At 45.3% G+C, this 23292-nt stretch overlaps 1 protein-coding gene across 1 annotated transcript in view; it reads right to left on the reverse strand.

Moving 5' to 3' along the window:
- gareml (GRB2 associated, regulator of MAPK1-like) overlaps window positions 1-21180 on the reverse strand; it is a 273854-nt gene extending 252674 nt beyond the window's left edge. The window contains exon 1 of the mRNA XM_038800060.1: window positions 20875-21180. Coding sequence (XP_038655988.1) covers window positions 20875-20983 — 109 coding nt within the window. The 5' untranslated portion in view covers window positions 20984-21180. The remainder of the gene's footprint in view (window positions 1-20874) is intronic.
- Window positions 21181-23292: the final 2112 nt, after the last annotated feature.

Here is a 23292-nt window from a genome sequence, read left to right on the forward strand (position 1 = left end):
TAACCTGCTCACCGAGTGTGTCATTGCCACACTGAAACTGGATTCTAGAAAGTGCACAGCAGTAATCAGAAGTTATTCTCCCTCACACATCCTGTCCCCATCACAACTCCCCACTGTGCCATTCCAAGATCTGGAGTTCAACATGTGGGAAATGTGACTAAGCCCACATCCCAACACTCACCTGCTTAGAATTCAACATGCTTTGCCACTACATCAACCTACTAAAATTCAGAGCTAGAGTTTGGTGTCAGGGTTCAGGTTTTTATATTTCACGGCTGCTTTTATTCCAGAAGCGATAGAGTTGTAATGCAAGGTGTTTCCGTTTGGCTTTGTTCCCACTGTGTATGGCTTGTATTTTTTTTTGAAAAAGGAGCTTGGCATCTTATTTTACTCACTTGGTTGTCAAATGCAGTGTCCTTAACATGGAAGGAAATCTGTTCCAAGGCCTTCATCAATGCTGTTCTACAGCTGATCCAATAGACGATGTACCAGTAGCAGGGTGACTGTCAATCCACTTTCTTTCCATCCGTGTGGTTTTGGACTCGACTCAACATCTTCTCATGGGCACACGTGGACTGAGAAACTTGGCATATGGGGAATGGGAAGCATGAATCCCATAGTCATGATATAACTTGCTGGGCATGAGCATCATGTTCCACTTTTGTTGTGATATCCCCAAGTCTGTATTGAAAAATAAAAAAATTACAGGAACTGTTTTCATTAATTATGTTAAAATTAATATTTGACTTGATCTCTTCCCATGATTGCTGGATCTTCCAGTTTAGGGCCAGAACTGCCTGGACTGCCATATTTTGCACTCTATGTGTTACGAAGCTAAAATTAAAAGTAAGAATGTGAATGAAATTGGGTCTTGCCAACATTTCTTGTGGTATAGGCAGTTCAGTGGCTAGACTATTTTAAGCATTCTTACTATGTAGCTATATATAACATGTGGCTCCTTTGAAAATATTTACAAACATTTATGGAATTTACATGGTTTTTGCCTCAATAGCAAAGTCAAGGCAAATACTCAACCAAAATGCCAATGGTTGGTATTGGTGCTTCCTGTACCACAGAGGAGGTATTTATGTGGGCAGCACGGTAACACAGTGGTTAGCACTGTTGCTTCACGGCTCCAGAGTTCCAGGTTCGATTCCGGCTTGGGTCACTGTGTGGAATCTGCTCGTTCACCCCGTATCTGCATGGGTTTCCTTCGGGTGCTCCGGTTTCCTCCCACAGGTCCCGAAAGACGTTCTGTTAGGTACATTCTGAATTCCCCCTCGGTGTACCCGAACAGGCGCTGAAATGTGGTGACTAGGAGCTTTTCACAGTAACTTCATTGCAAAGTTAATGTAAGCTTACTTGTGACAATAAAAGATTATTATTATATGTAGCTCCATTATAATGGGCTAATGCAACATTATAATTCTGTTCCAAATGAAGGTGCATTAAAATATGACACCATGTTTTCTCATTTGCTCATGGCTAGGCCAGCATTTATTGTTCACCCAAATGCACGAGAAGGTGGTGAAGTCCCTACTTGAATCACTGCAGGCCATGTGCTGAAGGTACACCCACAATATTGTTGGGCAGGGGAGTGGGTGGGTGGTGGAGGAGTTCCGGGATTTTGACCCAGCCACAGTGAAGTCAGGATGATGAATGGCTTGGGGTCAACTTGCAGGTGGTGGTGTTCCACGTATCTGTTGCTTTTGTCCTTCTAGATGGTGGTGGTTGCGGGTTTGGAAATTGCTGTCTAAGGAGTCTTGGTGAGTTCCTGCAGTGTTGCTACTTTGCATTGGTGGTGGAGGGAATGAATGTTTGTGGGTGGGGTGCCAATCAAGCGGGTTGCTTTGTTATGGATGGTATTAAGCTTCTTGAGTGTTGTTGAAGCTGCACTCATCCAGGCAAGTCGAAAGTATTTCATCACCCTCCTGATATGTGCTTTGTAGATGGTCGACAAGAGGTGAGTTACTTGCCCCAGAAATCCTAGCTTTGAACTGGTCTTGTAGCCACAATATTTATTTTGCTAATCCAGTTCAGTTTCTGGTCAAAGGTAACCCCCAAAATGTTGATAGTGGGGGATTCAGTGTTGGTAATCTCATTGAATGTCATGGGGTGATGGTTTGATTCTGTCATATGGTCATTGCCTGCCAGCCCTCTGTGTGGCGTGAATGTTACTTGCCACTTGTCTGACCAAGTTTTCATATTGTCCAAGTCTTGTTGCAATTGGGCAAGGACTGCTTCAGTATCGGAGATGTCATGAATGATACTATACAATCCTCAGCGAACATCCCAAGTTCTGACTTTGCAATGAAAGATCATTGTTGAAGCCACTGTATACTGTTGGGCCGAGGCCACCACCCTGGGTAAATCCTGCAGTAATGTCCTGGAACTGAGATGATAGACCTCCAACCACCACAACCATCTTCCTTTGTGCAAGGTATGATTCCAATCAGCATTGCCTCCAGTTTTGCTGGGGCTCCTATATGCCATACTTAGTGAAGTGCTGACTTGATGTCACCTCACTCTGGAGTTCAACTCTTTTGTCCATGTTTTAACCAATGTTCTAATGATGTCAGGAGCTGAATCATCCTGGTGGAAACCAAACTGAGCATCAGTGAGCAGGTTATTACTAACCGAGTGCCACTTGACAGCACTGTTGATGATCCCGTCCATCACTTTGCTGATGGGTTTGTACACCCAGAAATATCGATGCAAGTATTGATCACTCCATTAATATCCACATTTTAGGCAACAAAAATTAATAAGGTGTCCTGATTTTGTAATCTAAAGGGGCAGGTGATTGCAAGTAGCATCCCAATTCAGTGCCTACGTTTATTTACGAGGATCACCAAAACCAGGAAAGGGAATTAATTATGAAAAATATACATTCATGCCAATAGACACACTGCTTTAAGTCCAAATACTAATTTCATCTCATTTGCTACATTTCATACAGGTATTTTTATTTAGCACTCTCCTGTTAAACATGTAACTCAAGTGTAAACAACTACAAATACAGCCTGAACTTTCATAAGCTATTTAAATATACCCATGATGTTGGTTGTTATTAATGGAATTGACTTGATGTTTGTATATCCCTCGACCGAGATTTTTATGTCAGCATCTCTGAAGTAGTACTCTTAAGATTTTGTTCTGTGAATATTGTGTAAATTCAAATATCAAAATACCATTGACTCTCATCTTAATTCCCTCAAGCCACTTGGTACCTCATTGACTTTTCTCTCAGATACTTCCTGATGTGATTTCAAATAGTGTGTGTGTAAATCTACATTATCCAAATAGGATATTAAACATAAGCTTATGATTTCCTTCACTTGGCACAGATAAGACTCAGGTGTTGACGGGATTAGTGCAGTGTCCTCAATTATTTGCAGTGAGTAGTTTTTCCTCTAGGTTTACCTTATTTAAGCCATTGAGATCAATGCAAATGAGAATCCAATTGGAGTCTTTCTTATTGACCACTAACATCAATCTAACTTACGCTATTATTTTGATTACTTTTTTTGATTGTATGCTGGTTTTCTAAACAGCACTAAGAGTACTCTATGTAACAAGGACTAGTATAATTCACCAAAGAATATCATATGGCAAAAGAAATTGGTCATCACCCAATGGAGAACATTTATATATTTTGAAATTCCTAGTTGTTAATGAAACTGAAACTATTGTTCATTTCCTTTTACTATTCGAGTATTTTTGTGCATGTATCGATGACTTAGTCGACCTTAATATTTCTTGTTACAAGGCCAAGATTCCAACAACCTTTCTTACCAGTTATTGCGAAACATTTGCCACTTAGAGTTTAAAAACTTTAAAACTAAGTTGTTCTGAGGAGCTGACATCCATTTTTATGGTTGATCGGGTTTTACCCATTTGGTAAATTATGCCAGTCAGTAAGCAGTACTTTTAATATCCTGTCCTTCATTGCTGAACTGCTCCTCATGTTCGGGCATTGGCTTGTGTACTGGTATCAAGCTTACAATTTCAGCATTGCTGACTCGGGTGCTTTCAATCAAATTGTTCTCTCCACTGCTCCTGTTTCTGAAAACGAACTAACATTTAATTTGGAGAAACTTCCCTCTGATCATAAATCATTTTTCACAATATGTATCATTATCTTTCGGTGCTGGCTTGAACTGTGACGATTTGCAAAATGCCTGTATTCCTCTCCAATTGCAGAATGCACAGTTCTCTTGCCTCTCCGGCACCCACCCTCACCTATTACTCCTTTGAAGCCATCAGCTTCAGGACCAGCACCTTCAGTCGCTCATGGGGCCAGAACAGGACGGGATATGTTTTGAAAATTGTACTCCTGGATGGCAGCAATGTCCCGCACCTCCAGGGTGTACTCAAATTTTCAAGGTACAGGCATGGAAATCTACATGTCTCCAGCTAATAGCCTTTAAGCTTCTTGGGAAGTTTGTCAACTGGCTAGGGAGGGCAAGAAAGCAATTTTCCATTTATAAATGAACAAACCCGAACAATCTGCAGCATCTATGGGGTGGCACAGTGGGTAGCACCAGGGACCCGGGTTCGATTCCGGCCTTAGGTGACTGTGTGGAATTTGCACTTTTCCCCCATGTCTGCGTGGGTTTTCTCCGGGTGCTCCGGCTTGCTCCCCATGGTCCAAAGATGTGTAAGCTAAGTGGATTGCCCACGCTAAATTGCCCCTTAGTGTCCAAAGTTTTTTAGGTGGGGTTATGGGGATAGGGCAGGAGTGGGCCTTGGTAGGGTGCTTTTTCATAGGGTCGGTGCAGACTCGATGGGCCAAATGGCTTCCTTCTGCACTGTTGGAATTCTATGTTAGTGCACAGCTGTCACATTCAATGTGGGCAGAAATGAAGAGATTTTTTTCTTGCTGAAAATCTCTGGGATTTGGGGGATTTTGCTCCGGATCAGGCTTTGTACCTTTCAGTGAGCTTTTTGGCCACTTCGTTGCACGATTAGGCTGTTTGGCCTCTGTTATATTTCTTTGTTGCCACAAAGAGAAAACGTATGGAGGTGCCCAAAATCTGGATTCTTGTTGATCATTCAATCAAATATAGTGATCTGCAAAGTCCATGCAAATACTCTGCTGACGTCACTGCATATCAAGTGACGCTAAACCAGCAGGAATGTATTCTCTGACACATAACAGCCTCCAGTTCTGAAGAAGAGTCATACTCGACCCGAAATGTTAACTCTGTTTCTCTCTCCACAGATGCCGCCAGCCCTGCCTGCTGGGTATTTCCAGCACTTTGTTTTGGATTTCAGCATTCACAGTATTTTGCTATTATTGTTGTGTGATAATCATCCTGTAGAGTTCTCCAAAAGAGACTTTCTCGAGGTAATATCATCTGGTCACTACAGTAATTGTGGTGTCCTCCTCTGCAACTTGGATGCCAACCTTAATAGAGGTTAATGCAATGTAGAATGATGTAAATCTTGAGTGAATTGGCACATTTCACTTTCCATTTACACACAGATAACAAGCAAAGAAAAATTGTGTCAATGCCAAACTTGTGTATCAATGTGCACCAGAAATAAGAAGTCTTTGAAAAAATTAATGGGTATGAATAAAAATTAACACCCACTCAATGACTGCCAAACTACATATACATTAGTGTCAACTCACACACCAAATTAAACCCCTAAGCTGAAGTATTCAGTTCTCCAGCACAGGCATTTCTCAGCTAGATAAGCACAAGAGAAATTAAAACAGAATTTGGAAAGTACCAATCAAAAATAATACCCCTACTTTACACACTCCTACTTTACAAAGGTGACTACAGTTCAAAAATACTTCATTGCCTGCAAAGTGCTTTGAGACGTCCGTGATACTGAAAGGCACTTTATAAACCCAAGTGTTTTTCTCCTTTCTTTGGTGAGATTCCAACGGTCTGAGTGGCCGTAAACTACTTGCGAAGGATATCAACCCTCCAATATTACCTTCTAGACTTATCTATTTACAGCTAATTTTTTAAAAAGTGTAGGTCAAGACTGATGTTAGAAATGCACCTGTCAGGGCAGCACGGTGGTGTAGTGTTATAGCCCTGCAGCCTCACGGCGCTGAGGTCCCAGGTTCGATCCTGCCTCTGGGTCACTGTCCTTGTGGAGTTTTCACATTCTCCCCATATTTGCGTGGGTTTCGCCCCCACATCCGAAAGATGTCCACGCTAGGTGGATTGGCCATGCTAAATTGCCCCTTAATTGAAAAAAATGAATTGGGTAGTCTAAATTTTTTTTTTAGAGAAATGCACCTGTCTATTAACATTGGGCCTAGTTAGAACTTCGACTCTGATGTGGTGGACTGACTACTTGTTCTAGAACCCAAATCATGAAACCTGGGGTGGATTCTCCGTCCCGCCAGATCCGTTTTTTCAAATATAAATTTAGAGTATCCAATTCTTTTTTCCAATTAAGGGGCAATTTAGCGTGGCCAATTCACCTACGCTTTTGGGTTGTGGGGGTGAGACCCACGTAGACGCGGGGAGAATTTGCAAATCCGCATGGACAGTGACCCAGGGCCAAGATCGAACCCAGGTCCTCGGCTCCGTGAGGCGGCAGCGCTAACCACTGCGCTACCAAACTGTCCCCTCGGGTAGTATCTTTAATGAGCGGCTGATCTGTATCATCAGATTTACGCCAGGGTAGCAATTTGAAAATTTGGAGGTCCAGCAAGGTCTGAGGTTACCTGGGCAAAGAGGAAAGAGGTTTTCCAACTTCAGTGGAAAGAGACCAGAGAGACCAAAGAGAACAGAAAAAACAGGGATAGAGAAGGAAAAAAATTACTGACAGTTTGGGGATTCTAAAGGGAAGTGAGGAACCTGGCAGCTAGAATCTTGGTAGGTAGAGATATTGAAACACATAGTTTGCTTGTGTGATCAACTATTTGAATTTTTATTAGTGAAACAATAAAATAAATTAATTACTGTTGACATCAGACTTAACCAGTATGCAGAGTGGAAAGAGTTGAATGTTAAGATTTTACCAAATCGCATATTGGGATGTCTATCAATTTTTGAGTAAAAACTGATCTGGAAGAACCTAAAAGTGTCAAAAATTGTCAGTAAAGGTACTGAATTTGATATGTATTTATGTGGAGTCTTAGGAGCTACGGCAAGCACTGTATATTAATATATGCATGTCGTCACCAGAAGTGATATCACAGGTCACTAACTGTCAGAGTGAAGAAGCAGCCTGTAGTGAACACACCCTGTAAATAAAGCTCTGTTAGTTTTTGATCTTCTGTGCTTCCTTGCACCAGTTCTCCACAATACATGACACAAAAACTGGTGCCGAGGACTTTGAACGGCTCTTGCTAGTCACCTTGGATGGGAAAAAAATAAATCGACGAACGTCGAGAAAGACTTAGAAAAGAAGCTCTTGCGTGTGTTCCAGATGTACTCCAGGGTGAGGTGGACTAAGTAGCAATCCTCTGTAGAGCAATAATAGAGCTGGGGGCATTTAAAAAAGAGGCTGTAGCTCATTTGTTGCCTAGTTTAAATGGGAAATGCAAGGTAGCTGCTGAAAGCACATTGCAAAGTGTACGTACAGGGAATTCCATTAGGAAGAAAATGCTGGGGGATTTGGTGCCGTGGGCCCCTTCAATGAAAATATGAAGTAATGGGGTCCTTTATGGAGCATTCTGCTTATTTTGCGCAGGCAAACAAAATAGCAGAAGATATTAAGGTCCCCGCGTTCAGAGCGTGATGGAGGGAAAAATGTTCAATCTCTTCAGAGGTTTAGTGCAACTGGAGAAGCCAGACACTAAAACAAGAACAAATTCTAGAGATCCAGCACCACAATATTCGCCGAAGGCTTTGGTGATTGCAGAGCTCTTCAAACTCCACAAAACACATCATGAAGAGGGGGACTCAATTGTGCAATTTGGAGCTGTATTAAAAAGACTTGCAGAGTACTCTGAGTTTGGTGATGTACTAAATGATACAATTTGACAGATTGGTCTGTGATCTGCCAAGTGAGGCAATACCAAAACAGTTGTTTACTGAGTAACCGTAATCTGAAAAAGGCCATGGAAATTGCTATAATCGATGGAGCTGGCTCCAAAACAAGCTCAGCAACTGATTTCAAATATTTGGTTACACCAAATGTTGGTAAATCGACACCCAAGAGTTCCAAAACTCATACAGGTCATTGATGCACAAAGCCAGGGCATCCGGCTGTGGTGCAAAGATATAACATGTAGAAGCTGTGGGAAAAAAAGGTTACATGGACCATGCCTGCTATAAGAAAAAGCAACTATGGGTGGCACAGTAGTACAGTGGTTAGCACTGTTGCTTTACAGCGCCAGGAACCTAGGTTCGATTCCCGGCTTGGGTCACGGTCTGTGCGGAGTCTGCACATCCTCCCCGTGTCTGCGTGGGTTTCCTCCGTGTGCTCCGGTTTCATCCCACAGTCCAAAGACGTGCTTGTTAGGTGAATTGGGCATTCTGAATTCTCCCACAGTCCAAAGACGTGCTTGTTAGGTGAATTGGACATTCTGAATTCTCCCACTGTGTACCCGAACAGCGCTGGAATGTGGCAACCAGGGGATTTTCACAGTAACTTCATTGCAGTGTTAATGTAAGCCTACTTGTGACAGTAATAAAGATTATAAAATAAGCTACAAGCAAAAATAGGAGCAAATCAAAACAGCACATAACCAGAACAAAAGAAGAAGTGTTCATGTTGTGCAGAGAAATGAGGTGACTCGCAGTCTAAAGACGAATTGTCACTTCATGTGCTTGCCATTGCAGGTGCTACAAATATAATCATAGAATTCCTCCAGTGCAGGAGGCCATTTGGCCCATCAAGTCTGCCCCGACCCTCTGAAAGATCACCCCACCCAGGCCCACTCCCCTATCCTATCCCCACAACTGTACCCAACCTACATATCCTTGGACAAAGGACAATATAGCATGGCCAATCCACCTAACCTGCACATCTTTGGACTGCGGGAGAAAACTGGAACACCCAAGGAAATCCACAAAGACATGGGGAGAAAGCGCAAATTCCACAGTCACCCAAGGCTGAAGTCGAACCCAGGTCCCTGACGCTGTCAGGCAGCAGTGCTAACCACTGTGCCACCCCATTGGTGAATAGATACTGGGTTACTCCACTTCTGGATGGACAGCCAGGAAGGCTGGAAATCAACACTGAGGCAGCAATCTCACTGGTGCCAGAGACTGTGTATAAGGAAAACTCAGACACATTCCCTTGAGAACTTCAAGAATAGTGCTGAAGACACTGATATGGTTCCATTGAAGGGCCAAATTAAATAGCTGCGCAACTTAATGGGCAAACTGAAGATTTGTCTTTATCTGCAGTAAAGAGGAATTATCCAGCATAGATGGGTCAAACATGGTTAGAAAGGAATTGACTGAACTGGGCCAAAGTCAACCTGATGACAAATGAAGAATCAGGCCATACAAAAACTCTAATGAACCATGCTGTCGTGTTTGATGGAGAACTGGGAAGTATGAAAAACATCACAGTTAAATTGAAGATTAAAAGGAGAAAGGCAAGGAAAATGATTGTCGGCGAGGGCCGAATGTGGAGGCTGACTTGAAATGACTGGTGAAGACGGGAGTCTGGGTCAGTATTAGTGAATGAGCTACACCATTAGTACCAGTCATCAAAAAGGATGGATATGTCCAGATTTTTGGAGACTTGAAAGTCACTTTTAAGCCAGTATGTGTGTGGGACAGTCCCCACTACTCCATATTATTTACCCGTTTACTGGATTGGCAAGAGGACAGCATTTTAGCAAAATTGACCAGAGCCAGGCATACTTACAGATAAATGTAGACCAGGGCCGGGATTCTCCGAGGCTCCACGCCGAAATCGTGCTCAGCGCGAGGGCGGAGAATGGGGCGTCAGACCCACGATCAGGTCCGACACTGGGACATAAACCTCCGCCGACCGGAGAGTTGGTGCCAATCGCCGGCCAAGTTCTCCGGCGTGGTTCATGTATCGTTCCATCCGGCGGGAGCTCGGCGTTGCGGCTGCAGTGGCCGTCCTGGTGGGGGCGGGGGAATCAGTCTCCAGGGTGGGCCTCCACGACAGCCAGGCCCATGATCTGGGGCCACCAAATGGCAGGCGTGTGCGATCTGGGGGGGGGGGGAGGAGGAGGAGGAGGAGGGGGGGGCTACCTCTTCTGCGCTGGCCCCGCGCAATATGGCGAATACGCGGACCCGCAGGGCCACGTATCGGCAGCCAGAGCTGCGTGGAGCACTCCGGCGCCGTGCTGGCCCCCTGTGGGCCACGGAATCGCTGGGCCAAGAGGCCTGTTGACATCAGCGTGAAACACTCTGGTGTTTACGCCGGCGTCAACACTTAGCCGCCGTTTTGAAGAATCCCGGTCCAGAAGTCACAAGGGTTTCTGATAATTGTGACACATAAATGTTTGTTTCGGTACCAAAGATTACAGTTCGGTATTACATCAGCTCCAGCATTGTTTCAAAGAGCAATGAATCAGATCCTGAGCGGACTAAGTGGAGCTGAGTGCTATCTGGATGACTTCCTCGTCACTGGAAAAGTCAAAGAAGAATATCTTCGGAATTTGAATGCCACTCTTCAAAGGTAGGAAGATTATGGACTGAGTCTTAAACTAAAAGTGTGACTCCTTCCAATCTACAACTGAGTATTTGGGACATGAGATCGATGCCACAGGCCTTCACAAATCTCCATCAAACGTCACGCTACCATAAAGGCGCCTGCACCTCAAAACATTAACCAGTTGCGATCCTTCCGAGGACTGTTGAACTACTGCAGAAGATTTGTTCAAAATCTGGCAACCATTTTAAAACTATCGCATAACCTGTTATGCCAAAAGAAGAAGTGGACATGTCATGGGATCAGTATAATAATGCAAGCCAAAGAAGCTTTGTTCAAATCTAAGGTCCTTACATAATAGTCGATGCTCATTCAAAGTGGCCAGAAGTCGCCATAATGAAGTCAACATAATCAGAAAAGGTGATCAAGGAGCTGGGAGAAGTCTTTTTTAATAGGTTTGGATTTCCTGAGCAATTGGTAAGCAATAACAGGCCGCAACTTGCCTCCAAAGAATTTGAACGTTTCTTGAAAAGAATGGGATTCGACGTATTATGTCCGCACCATACCATCCTGCCGAGCAGAACATTTTGTTCAAACGGTGGCACATGCATTGAGAGAAACCAAGGATCAAGGTTCACTGATCAAAACGCCTTAATTAATTCCTACTGATATATAGCAATACCACTCATTCAAAGCCTACAATCCTTCCTGCATTACTAATGATGAAGAGGCAACTACATTTGGCATTCAACTTGTTGAAACTGCCAAAAATGAAATAAATTATTCAACAGAAACAACAAGGACAGAACAGTGGAGGGGGGATAAAACAAAACAGTATAGTCTTCCACCAAATACAAGGCATTTTGGCCAGGAATTACTCCACAGGAGAAAAATGGCTTCCTTGCACAGACGGAACCTGCCTTGTATACCATCCAGACTAGAGATATTGTCATCTGGAGGAGGCATGTGGACCAGCTGTTGGCGAGGAGAACCAATCTGCCGGAAATGGGACCCACTGAAAATCCAGATTCATCTGTACAAAGTAGTGACCTGAACCTTTTTACAATCTTGACACTGTCGGACACTGTTGAGGAAGACGACACCTCTTTTTCAGACCAAACACAGAGTCAACCTCTAGTTACAACATCAACACTGATCAAAACAACCACTGATGATGTTTGTACAAAGACGAAAATGCCAGAGGTTACAATTAGTGCAAAGAAGCAGACGCCAGAGGTTCACCATCTACCGTTCCGAGAGCAATGGCCTCCAAACCATCTGAATTATTGATTATTGTTATTTTGATTATTGTTCATGCTATACTTGTTTGAGATTGCTGGGGACAACCAATTTAAAGGGGGAGGAAATGCTATATATTTATACTCAGTCTTAAGGGCAGCATGGTGGAATAGTGATTAGCACTGCTGCCACATGGCGCCGAGGACTCAGGTTCGATCCCGGCGCCGGGTCTCTGTCCGTGCGGAGTTTAAACATTCTCCCGTGTATGCGTGGGTCTCACTCCCACAACCCAAAGATATAGGTGAATTAGCCATGCTAAATTGCTCCTTAATTGGAAAACAAATTAAGCAGAAAATAAATTATACTGAGTCTTAGTGGCTGCAGTAAGCACTATGTATTAATATATGCATGTCATCACCAAAAGTGACGTCACAGGTTGTTAGTTTGGGAAAATGCCAGAGTGAAGATGCAGCCTGTAGTGAACATACCTTGTAAATAAAGCTCTGTTAGTTTTTGATCCTTTGTGCTTCCTAGTGTCAGTCTCCCAATATACACAAGTGTTCACCTGCACTCATTTACTGATGGCTTTGATACTCTTTGTACTATTTTTTTCCCAAAAAAGAAAACTGCACTAAAAACTTAGTGCAATTTACAGTCACCTGAATCAATTCCTTTACAGCTCCCATGTTTTTATGAGTCTCAAGCACATATGAATCCCTGCAGACTATTATTTTACTGAAAGAAATAAAACAACGAACATTGATGAATGGCATCAAAGCAAAAGTACTACAACGGTCAAACAAATAAATATTTAATGATGTAAGCAGTCAGCTCAGACTCTTCCCTATAATAATCAATATTAAACACTTCTCAATAGATTTGGAAATTACCTTCTTGCCCACATTTATAAATCAGCAAGGGCTCTCTTTGCTCCCTGGATTACATCTTGTGGATTTGTAGTGTGACATTAACATTGTTAATGTTCACCCACAAGCTGTTTAAAGTTAAATGAAAGTCTGTCTGGCGACATATACTGAATGATCTCTGACCCCAAACCACAGAGAATATTCAATGCTCGGCTTCTTGGGAAAATACTGGATGCCTGTCTTTGGCTTTCTGTATTTAGAGTTAATATATTAAATAACCGAACATGAAGCAACATATCTATAATTTTTTGAACTTGCCGTGTATGCTGTGCATCTATTTGGGCATCAGATGCAGCCACCTCCCACTGGACTTAGTTTCAACTCCAAGGCCCATTGCTCATCAGGAAAATGAAAATAATATATATATACACATATATTTTTTTTAAGTTATCATTAGAAATTGCTTGGCATTTCTCAGCACACAGGCCAGAGGCATGAGCAATAGTGTGCTTTTGTTTCATTTATTTAAAATAGGTGAACTGCCTGCATTACTCATGCTTTTGATTGCAGCTTGCCTAATTGGGAGGGGGTGGGTGGGGGCACTGGTACAGATGTCACTGATGCTACTTGAAGGGCAGATGAACTCTGGCTCTAACCAACTTAAATTCTGTGATAAACGTTGAAGATAACAGTAACTGCTTGACATGCGAGGTCCCCCAGATTCTCAGGCATCACCTTTGGGTCCTTATGGAGGGGTCAATAGGGGGAGGGAAATGCTGTTCTCAAGAAGAAAAAAGGGCCCAGCATTGGATGCCTGAACCAATTTCATGAAGGTTGTAGGGGATCAACACTCCCTGTAGTTACTCTTTTCCTTTTTAAATACACGTAGAAACTCCTACTATTTCTAACTAGCTTTGTTTCATATTCTAATTTCTCCTTACTTTTTCAAAAATCATTCTTGACTGCTTATCAAATTCTGTCCAACCTTTTGTCATTCCATTCACAGTATTGTATGGTTTTTTTCAAGTTCGTACCATCTTTAAATTTTTTGGTTCACCAGGGATTTTTAAAAAATATATATAGAGTACATAATTCATTTTTCCAATTAAGGGGCAATTTAGCACGGCCAATCCACCGACCCTGCACATCTTTGGGTTGTGGGGGCGAAACCCACGCAAACACGGGGAGAATGTGCAAACATCACATGGACAGTGACCCAGAACTGGGATCAAAACTGGGACCTCGGCACCATGAGGCAGCAGTGTGCCACCGTGCTGCCCTGGTTCACCAGGGATGGCACATCCTTCTCCTAGAATCTTTCTTTCTCACTGGCATGTATCTTTGCTGAGAATTATGAAATATCTCTTTCAATTAAATCCACTGGATCGCAATGATCCTATCCATTAACCTAATTTCCCAGTTCACTTTAGCCAACTCTATCTTCGTACCATCATAATTGCCTTTATTTAAGTTTAAAACACTAGTCTTAGACTCACTCTTCTCGCCCTCAAACTAAGTGCGAAATTCAATCATGTTATGATCACTCCTACCAAGAGGCTCCCTCTCTATGAGGTCATGAATTAATGCCGTCTCATTACACATTACCAGAATAACCTGCTCTCTGGTTGGCTCTGGAACATGCTACTCTCTCAGACTGCTGATGGAAATATAGCTCTGATTGCAGCACTCCTCAGCAGCTTGTGCTTGGATTCCTGACAGGAGTTATAGTCAGAGGTTGATGTCTTATTTCAGGCAGGCACCCAGGTCCATTAGGAGGTACTCAAGCCAAAATAGTGGTGAACACACTTACATTAGAGATAAAATAAAAATAGAAGATGCTGGAAATACTCAACAGGTCAGGTGGCCACGGTGGAAGAAGACAGTTAATGTTTCAGGTCAATGACCAAGGTTAACTCTGTTCTCCCTCAATGGATGTTGCCCGACCTGCTGAGTATTTCCAGTGTTTTCGGTTCTCATTTCCTATTTCCATCATCTGCAGTATTCTGCTTTCCAGGAGATACGATGTCTGGAATGGTCACCAGGGAAAATGGGCAAAGTCCAATTTTCCCCTGCAAATCTCTAGACAGCATTGCTTTGACTTTGCATTCACTAACTCCAGAAAACCTGTTTTATTTAATTCCAGTTGCAAGCTAAAATCAGTTTTCCTATTTTTGGTTATTAGATTTTCACTGTTTTTCAAGCCTAAACTTTCAATCACCAACGGAACACAAACCTCAACTGGGAGACCAAAGAGACTTGCCATGCCAAAGCAGATAGTTTGTCCATTGATCTGCTTGCCTTACCAGCAGCAGTCGAAGAGCCCCACTTAAGGTAAGGGTGATTGCAGACTAACAAATGTAGAGCTTGGAGGCGACCCCTTGCTCTTCCTGGCACCACATCAATCCCAAAAGCCACACTGGTAATGCCCTCCATCCAAGCTGGGGTAGACTCAATATCTCACGATAACCTAATTTTCAAAAGCAGTCCAAAACCAGATTTTGCCCCTTGTTATATACAGGATACTTAACCTGTTTCCAACAGCCAATCAGCATGCTTTATAATTGGATTAAATGTCAGTCCCGGAAACGCACCTTTATTATGAACCATTCAGGTGCAATTCTGACTTTACTGCAGGGTCCACACCCAAATTATCAACACACCTGCTCTTTCCACAGACACTTGCTCAGTGTTTTCAGCAATTTTCTATTGTAACTTGAGAAAGTAGTTGTCTGTCAGTGATTTAGGATCCTGTGCACACTGCAACATCAACATTGTGCAGTTATTTCTACGGTAATCTGAAAACCAACTGAACAGAAGCAAGCTTGCACAGCTACTTATTTATTCTCAATTCTACAAATTTAACACAAAATTAAGAAAATGTATTCTGTCCATAACTATTTTTAATATCAAGTAGAACAGTGTTTTTTCCAAAACTTTTTTCCCCCGGGACCCACTTTTACCAGCTGGCTAACCTTCGGGACCCATGCCGGCCGGCCTTCGCGACCCAACATTATTGCTTACGTTTAATGCGACAGGTGAGCCTGCTTGGTCCTCACAATCTCACTTGCTTTGTCATTCAATGTTATATTTCTGTAAAGAACTTCAGCCGATCATTTAAGTTCTCACCCCATCTTGAACTTGCCATGCTTATTCTTCAACTGGCTTTGAAGTTTTGAGGGGTTTAAACTTTCATTTACCAGTACTTCGCTGCATATAGCATACATGGGCTTTGCATTGGCACATTAACAGAGCTGCAACTCAAGAAGTCATTTTTATACTGCTTTGTTCCTGATTTCAGTTTTTTCTTTGTTGGGTATTCACCAGAGGCCTTGGAAGCTCACACCAGCACTGCATTGTCCTGCTGCAGACTCTCCTGATCAGCTCACTCCAATAGATTTAGTGGTGAGATCCTGGCCTGTTTGTTTCTGGCCCTCTCTTCCTTATTACAAAATGATCCATTTAAATCTTTCAGTCCTGTTCCTTGCTTTCTGGCAGCTACAAAATGGAGGGATCTTTCTTCAGTGATCTCGCACCCAAAGCACATGGCGTCAGTGTACAGCCTGACCTACCCCTGTCGTCGCTTCTACCAGGAAGACTCCGTATGATTTTTTTTTTAAAAATCTGCTCCTGGGATAGGCGGTCAGCTCTGCTGGGCTTCGGGCTTGCGCACTGCTACATCCAGCTGAAGAGGAACACGCGCACGGTATGACCCACATTCTTGAAAGCAGGTCACGGTTGGCATTTTAAAGCCAGTCACGGCTGTTGGGCATTTCTTCCTGTGATCGGAAATGCCTCAACCCATCATTCCGCGACCCTCCCAACACCCGCCTGTGACCCACCCATGGGTCACGACTCTGAGTTTGAAAATGACTGGAATAGAACATCACTTTTAGACAATGGTGTTATCACAGTCCTAAACTATTTGTTGTGCTGTTGGTAACATGTTCATGGATTTGGAAATATAAGTGAAATTCAACAAGTGAGTTCAACTTTGGTCGGACCTAAAATCTGCTGTTTCATTTTAAAGGACAAGAACAATGGATTAATCAAGTATACACTGACACAGATTTATATTCATGATTTGCCTTGTTTCAGAACCGGAAGGGGGAGATTTTCTCTGTGCCACTATTACAGATCCACTCTTTATAAGCCCACTTATGATTTCACTTTGTACAGCACACAGAGGAAACCTTCTGCTGGAGCGAGTTACCATCATCAGGCATGTTGTCATGGGGAACCAACGAGTGGAAATCAAGGCTTTGGTGGAGGGAAGAATGAAAAGAAGACTGAAGCAAAGGTCACTCCATCTTGCTATTGCGCATTTCCCAGCAGCCATGTATACAGTAACATTGGCAGAGCTCCTGGCCAAATCCAGCTCACAAACGATGTACAAGGGAAGGGAAGAAAGGCCAACCAAAAAGTTACAACTTCAACTAACATCAGAATATGGTGAGCTTTACCTTACGTTTTTGTAGGATGCTACTTGTATGTATGCTGACCACACTTACTGGGAAATCACAGGCAACACATCCACAATCCGCCAACAGCCATGATTGACAAGTGCAGCCTGTCACTGATGGCACACATTCAGAAAATTAGTTCTTTAGTGTCTTGGCCTAGTAGAAATCAAATCAAATTTGCAATTTCAGCTGCTGCCATTCAAAAATTCAAAATCTCATTTGAGCTGTCAAAATGAGAATGGCTAGCGTGCACAGTAAGGGTGATTTGTTGAATATTAATGTTTGTTTTCCATTGGGGGAATGTTTAATCTGATTATACAGCAGTTAAAATCTTACAATAAACTGTGGGACCCTGCCTGTAGAACTTTGCAAAAACATATCCTGTTGTCTCCTGCTTAAGGAAGAATGTCAAGGCTTTCAAGAGGGCACAATTTTAAGATAATAATGAGAAAGAGAAGCTAGAGAAACTGGAGTGCCTCACTAGAGCAATGAAAGCGAAGGCTAGATCTGTTCAAAGATGTTGACGGTTAAAAGGACGTTTGATAAGGTAAATAGGGGTAAGTTTTCAGTGGATCAGTAACAAGGGGAAATAAATGTAAAATCAGCACCAGAAGAAATAAAGGCTAGCAGCTTATTCGAAATACCTTGCTAAAACAATGGAGAAGTAAAATCAGACATAAAATGGCTAAATATTTGAAAAATAAAAAATGTTTAAAAAGGTATGAAGAAAGGGCAGTGGGATGGGCCTATTAATTATTCTTTTAGATGTTCAATATGGGCACAATGGTCAATTACCTTTCTTTTATTCAACAAAATTGTGAAATTCTATGAAATGCACACAAACCTCAATCAGATGAAGAAATGGGTAGGGAAATGGCATTGAGTGAATAGCTCCAATTGAAATGTTATCATCAACAACGGTAAAACAGGGCAAGAGGCCTCCTAACTATCCTGTAATTCTATGATAAGAAGCAAAGCATTGGATTCCTGGACCTGTGCCAGTAAGACACAGCACTGAAATACGAGACTCAGAGGAGAATTCTAACAAGTGAAATTTCAGTTATTGACAAGTGAATCGTTTATAAACACATTTTTGCCAGCCTTAATTGGGCATTTGACGCTGATTACTCAGTCCTTTTAAACCACACCATTAGAATTTTCACTGATACAGATTTAAGGTAATCACGGGGATGGATCTCATTCAACCAACTGTAAACTGCAGCAACATTATTGCAAAGAGCCAATTTGCAGTGCTGGGAGAGCTGCTCGCTCTGCCGGACAAATCTTTAGCACACTTATTCCTGTTACCCATAATTTGAAGTTGCCATAGTCCCCACACGCTGCTCTCCCCTTTGAGAGGGAGAGTTGGCTGGTGGTGACCTGAGAATTCTGCTAGACAAATGCTGCAAGGTGAGCACTTTAATCATACATTTAGAGGAGGTCTCTTTATTGCTAAAATATGGTACACATCCATTTAACAACAGCACAAGCACTGGTGAATTAGGACATCATTTGAATTTTCAAAGTGACTTTGATGAGTCTGCACAACCAATACATGAGTCATTAGTTAAATTTGGTAGTATGACATGCATTATTGGTGAATTATGTTGTAAGTTGCAGGGGACCGCATTAGCTGTGGCCCCTGGAGGAGCCTGAGGAGATCCCACCTGTCGATGATCCCGGTGGCGAGATCAAGGTAGGCCCTGCGTTGGTTGGTGGGCCCGTGTCGCCCGCCGCACTCAGTGTGGTGGAGGATTCGGGCATGGAGGGCGACTATCCGAAGGCTGTTAGCCATCCAGTATCGGGAGCGGAGTGTGCACATGAGGCTCTCTGTAGTGGGGTGCAGGGCTCACTCGTGCCAGACACTGTGTCACCCCTCACCCCCTCTGGGAGGCTCCTGGAATCTGGCACATCATAATTGAAGGTTCTTTTGTTTTTCTGCCTCCGTAGATAGTTCAGGCAGTGTCCTTTTGGGCCTCCGCCAAAACTCCAACTCCCTCCCCACCATCCTTCTTTCCCCTCTCTCCCCACCATCCCCTGCCTTTCCCTTCTGTTGATAGAGGCAAGGGGATCTGGTCTCTTCAGAGCAAAGTTTAGTGCTTGTACCGTTTATTTTTTGTACAAGGGTGCTGTGAACTGTTTTAATAATCAGAGTATCCACCCCCCATCATATTCCTTCTCTGTACGTTGGTACTGAGGGGAGGGTACCCTGTTTCGCCAACACAAAATTAGCGTTTGTATTGTTTGGTCTTGTATATATTTTTTACTGTTTTAATAAAAAAAATTAGCTGTGCAAGACTGTCAGAAGGGAAACACAGAAATGACCAGGAACAACTTAGATCACCTGGTCACATCCCCAGGATGGTGCAATCTTTTCGTAGCCAATGAATAATAAGGGTTTTGGTGTAGGTAATCATCTGGCCAGCTCACAGCTAACATCAATGAGCTGAATGAGCAGTTTGAGGTATGTGTGGGCTGATGGCTGAATAAATGCCAGCCAGGGCGTTCGGCGAGTCACCGTGCACCTGAAGGGACCGATTAATACCTCACCCAAAGATCGGGCAACCCAGCCTCGGTCAGCGATGGACAAAAAAATGTCCGTCTATGGACCAACCACCCCAGGATGCTACCATCTCAGTCAAGTTAATGACAGGAACTAAAATCAACCAGCCCATCGTATAAAACGTCAATGCATGAACAGTACATAATCAGCAGCAGTTATTTTAGTTTAATTTTCTCGGAGACAGGTACATTTAAAATTACTTTATCCTGCTTCATAATAGTATATCAAGAATTATTATTTTTTCTATTGCAGAAGGATTTGTTTAGTTTAGAAACTGCAGATGGGCACATAGCACTCCTGTGGTTAATATTCTATTCTTCTGGTTTGAATGTGACGCTTGGCCGTGCCAAGTCCAGTGAAACAAAGTGATCCCTGGCCACGGGATTCGACTTTAGTTCAATGAGCTATTTGTTTCATTCCAAACTCTAAACCTTGGCACAATATGCTCCAACGCAAATACTGATTTAATTCACCTCTTCCCCGCTTCTTAGTTACTTGCAGGAAAGTTTCTAACTTCTCACCAATACTGCATTGGTAGTTTATTTCGCTGTGAGTCGAGGAAAGCCATTTGAAAGTATCAAATTCTCAATTGAACCAGGACACCATTAACTTGGGAGGTTTCTGAAGTGCAAGCTCAGTAAAATGGAGCATTGGATTATTATCACATTCCCCACACGATCAGCTCATGGGAACTCTTGTCCTGTTTAATTAATTATTGGAGTGAAATGAGCTGAAAATTCAGCCCCGTTGCACGGCCAGAGGAAATTGATCATTGCTGGTGCCTGGGTTTGAGCAGGATGAGAGGCTGAGTGACTATGTGGAGCAGACAGGCTGTGTACCTGCCGCTGACCTGGGGCGAAATGAATACCGAGAAGCGAGCACTGGGTTTGGGGATGGATTGAGGAAATTGCGGTGCTCCCAGCTCCCCCTTCCTGCAAACAGCAGATACACCTCGACAGTAATGAATCGTCAGACAGGCGGAAACATGCACAGTTCCCCCAAATAAACAGTATAAATCCCAACGCCGGGATAAACCAGGAGGGTTAGCGGATGGGAAACATCCCACTTGTATTACCAACTGGACAAGTGACTACCAGCAGCTCCAGAAGTTCGGTGCAACTATCAACATGCGATGTGTAGTCCGTGGTGCTTTCCGTGCACAGCGACCCCTTTGCAAGTGCCTTACCTTGGCTCAGCCGTGCCAGTGTTGGTAACCGAAATTTGCCGACGATAAGATCCAGAGGTAAAGATACGGAGCTCCATTTGATTTCAGAGCTGCCCGAAGACTTATCCATTTTCCGGCATCATAACTTATGCCGTCGGACGACAATTTGCGAGAGGCGACTGCAGCCGTGAACTCTGGCAGAGAGAGCCGGGATTGCTCCAAACGCCATATTGCAGAGAGTCAGGCAAACTCCCAGCGAGGATTTCCGCAGCAGCTCCTCTCAAAGGCGAGAGCAGCTCAACACCGCACCTCCCCCTGGACCCAGCAATGCATCCCCCATAACACCCCCCCCCCCCCGACCCAGCACTGCATCCCCCATAACCCCCCCCCCCAGCACTGCATCCCCCATAACCCCCCCCCCCCAGCACTGCATCCCCCATAACACCGCCCCCCCGACCCAGCACTGCATCCCCCGTAACACCCCCCCCAGCACTGCATCCCCCATAATCCCCCCCCAAGCAATGCATCCCCCATAACACCCCCCCCCCCGACCCAGCACTGCATCCCCATAACAGCCCCCCCCCCGACCCAGCACTGCATCCCCCATAACACCCCCCCCCTCCAACCCAGCACTGCATCCCCCATAAACACCCCCCAACCCAGCACTGCATCCCCCATAACACCCCCCTCCCCCCCGACCCAGCACTGCATCCCCCATAACACCCCCCCCTCCAACCCAGCACTGCATCCCCCATAACACACCCCCCCCCCGACCCAGCACTGCATCCCCCATAACACACCCCCCCCGACCCAGCACTGCATCCCCCATAACACACCCCCCCCCCGACCCAGCACTGCATCCCCATAACACCCCCCCCCCCCTCCAACCCAGCACTGCATCCCCCATAACACCCCCCCCCCTCCAACCAGCACTGCATCCCCCATAACAACCCCCCCCCAGCACTGCATCCCCCATAACACACCCCCCCCGACCCAGCACTGCATCCCCCATAACACCCCCCCCCTCCAACCCAGCACTGCATCCCCCATAACACACCCCCCCCGACCCAGCACTGCATCCCCCATAACACCCCCCCCCCGACCCAGCACTGCATCCCCCATAACACACCCCCCCCCCGACCCAGCACTGCATCCCCCATAACACCCCCCCTCCACCCAGCACTGCATCCCCCATAACAGCCCCCCCCCTCCAACCCAGCACTGCATCCCCCATAACACCCCCCCCCAGCACTGCATCCCCCATAACACACCCCCCCCCGACCCAGCACTGCATCCCCCATAACACCCCCCCCTCCAACCCAGCACTGCATCCCCATAACACCCCCCCTCCAACCCAGCACTGCATCCCCATAACACCCCCCCCCCCAGCACTGCATCCCCCATAACACACCCCCCCCCGACCCAGCACTGCATCCCCCATAACACCCCCCCTCCAACCCAGCGCTGCATCCCCCATAACACACCCCCCCCGACCCAGCACTGCTCCCCCATAACACACACCCCCCCCCACCCACACTGCATCCCCATAACACACACCCCCCCCGACCCAGCACTGCATCCCCCATAACACCCCCCCCTCCAACCCGCACTGCATCCCCCATAACACCCCCCCCCTCCAACCCAGCACTGCATCCCCCATAACACCCCCCCCCGACCCGCACTGCATCCCCCATAACACCGCCCCCCCCCGACCCAGCACTGCATCCCCATAACACCCCCCCCAGCACTGCATCCCCCATAATCCCCCCCCCAAGCAATGCATCCCCCATAACACCCCCCCCCGACCCAGCACTGCATCCCATACACAGCCCCCCCCCGACCCAGCACTGCATCCCCCATAAACACCCCCCCCCTCCAACCCGCACTGCATCCCCCATAAATACCCCCCACCCAGCACTGCATCCCCCATAACACCCCCCCCCCCCCCGACCCAGCACTGCATCCCCCATAACACCCCCCCCTCCAACCCAGCACTGCATCCCCCATAACACACCCCCCCCGACCCAGCACTGCATCCCCCATAACACACCCCCCCCGACCCAGCACTGCATCCCCCATAACACACCCCCCCCGACCCAGCACTGCATCCCCATAACACCCCCCCCCTCCAACCCAGCACTGCATCCCCCATAACACCCCCCCCTCCACCCAGCACTGCATCCCCCATAACACCCCCCCCCAGCACTGCATCCCCCATAACACACCCCCCCCGACCCAGCACTGCATCCCCCATAACACCCCCCCCCTCCAACCCAGCACTGCATCCCCATAACACACCCCCCCCGACCCAGCACTGCATCCCCCATAACACACCCCCCCCGACCCAGCACTGCATCCCCCATAACACACCCCCCCCCCCGACCCAGCACTGCATCCCCCATAACACCCCCCCCTCCAACCCAGCACTGCATCCCCCAT

The sequence above is a fragment of the Scyliorhinus canicula genome, chromosome 6 (assembly GCF_902713615.1).
Source record: "Scyliorhinus canicula chromosome 6, sScyCan1.1, whole genome shotgun sequence".
Lineage (NCBI taxonomy): Eukaryota > Metazoa > Chordata > Chondrichthyes > Carcharhiniformes > Scyliorhinidae > Scyliorhinus > Scyliorhinus canicula.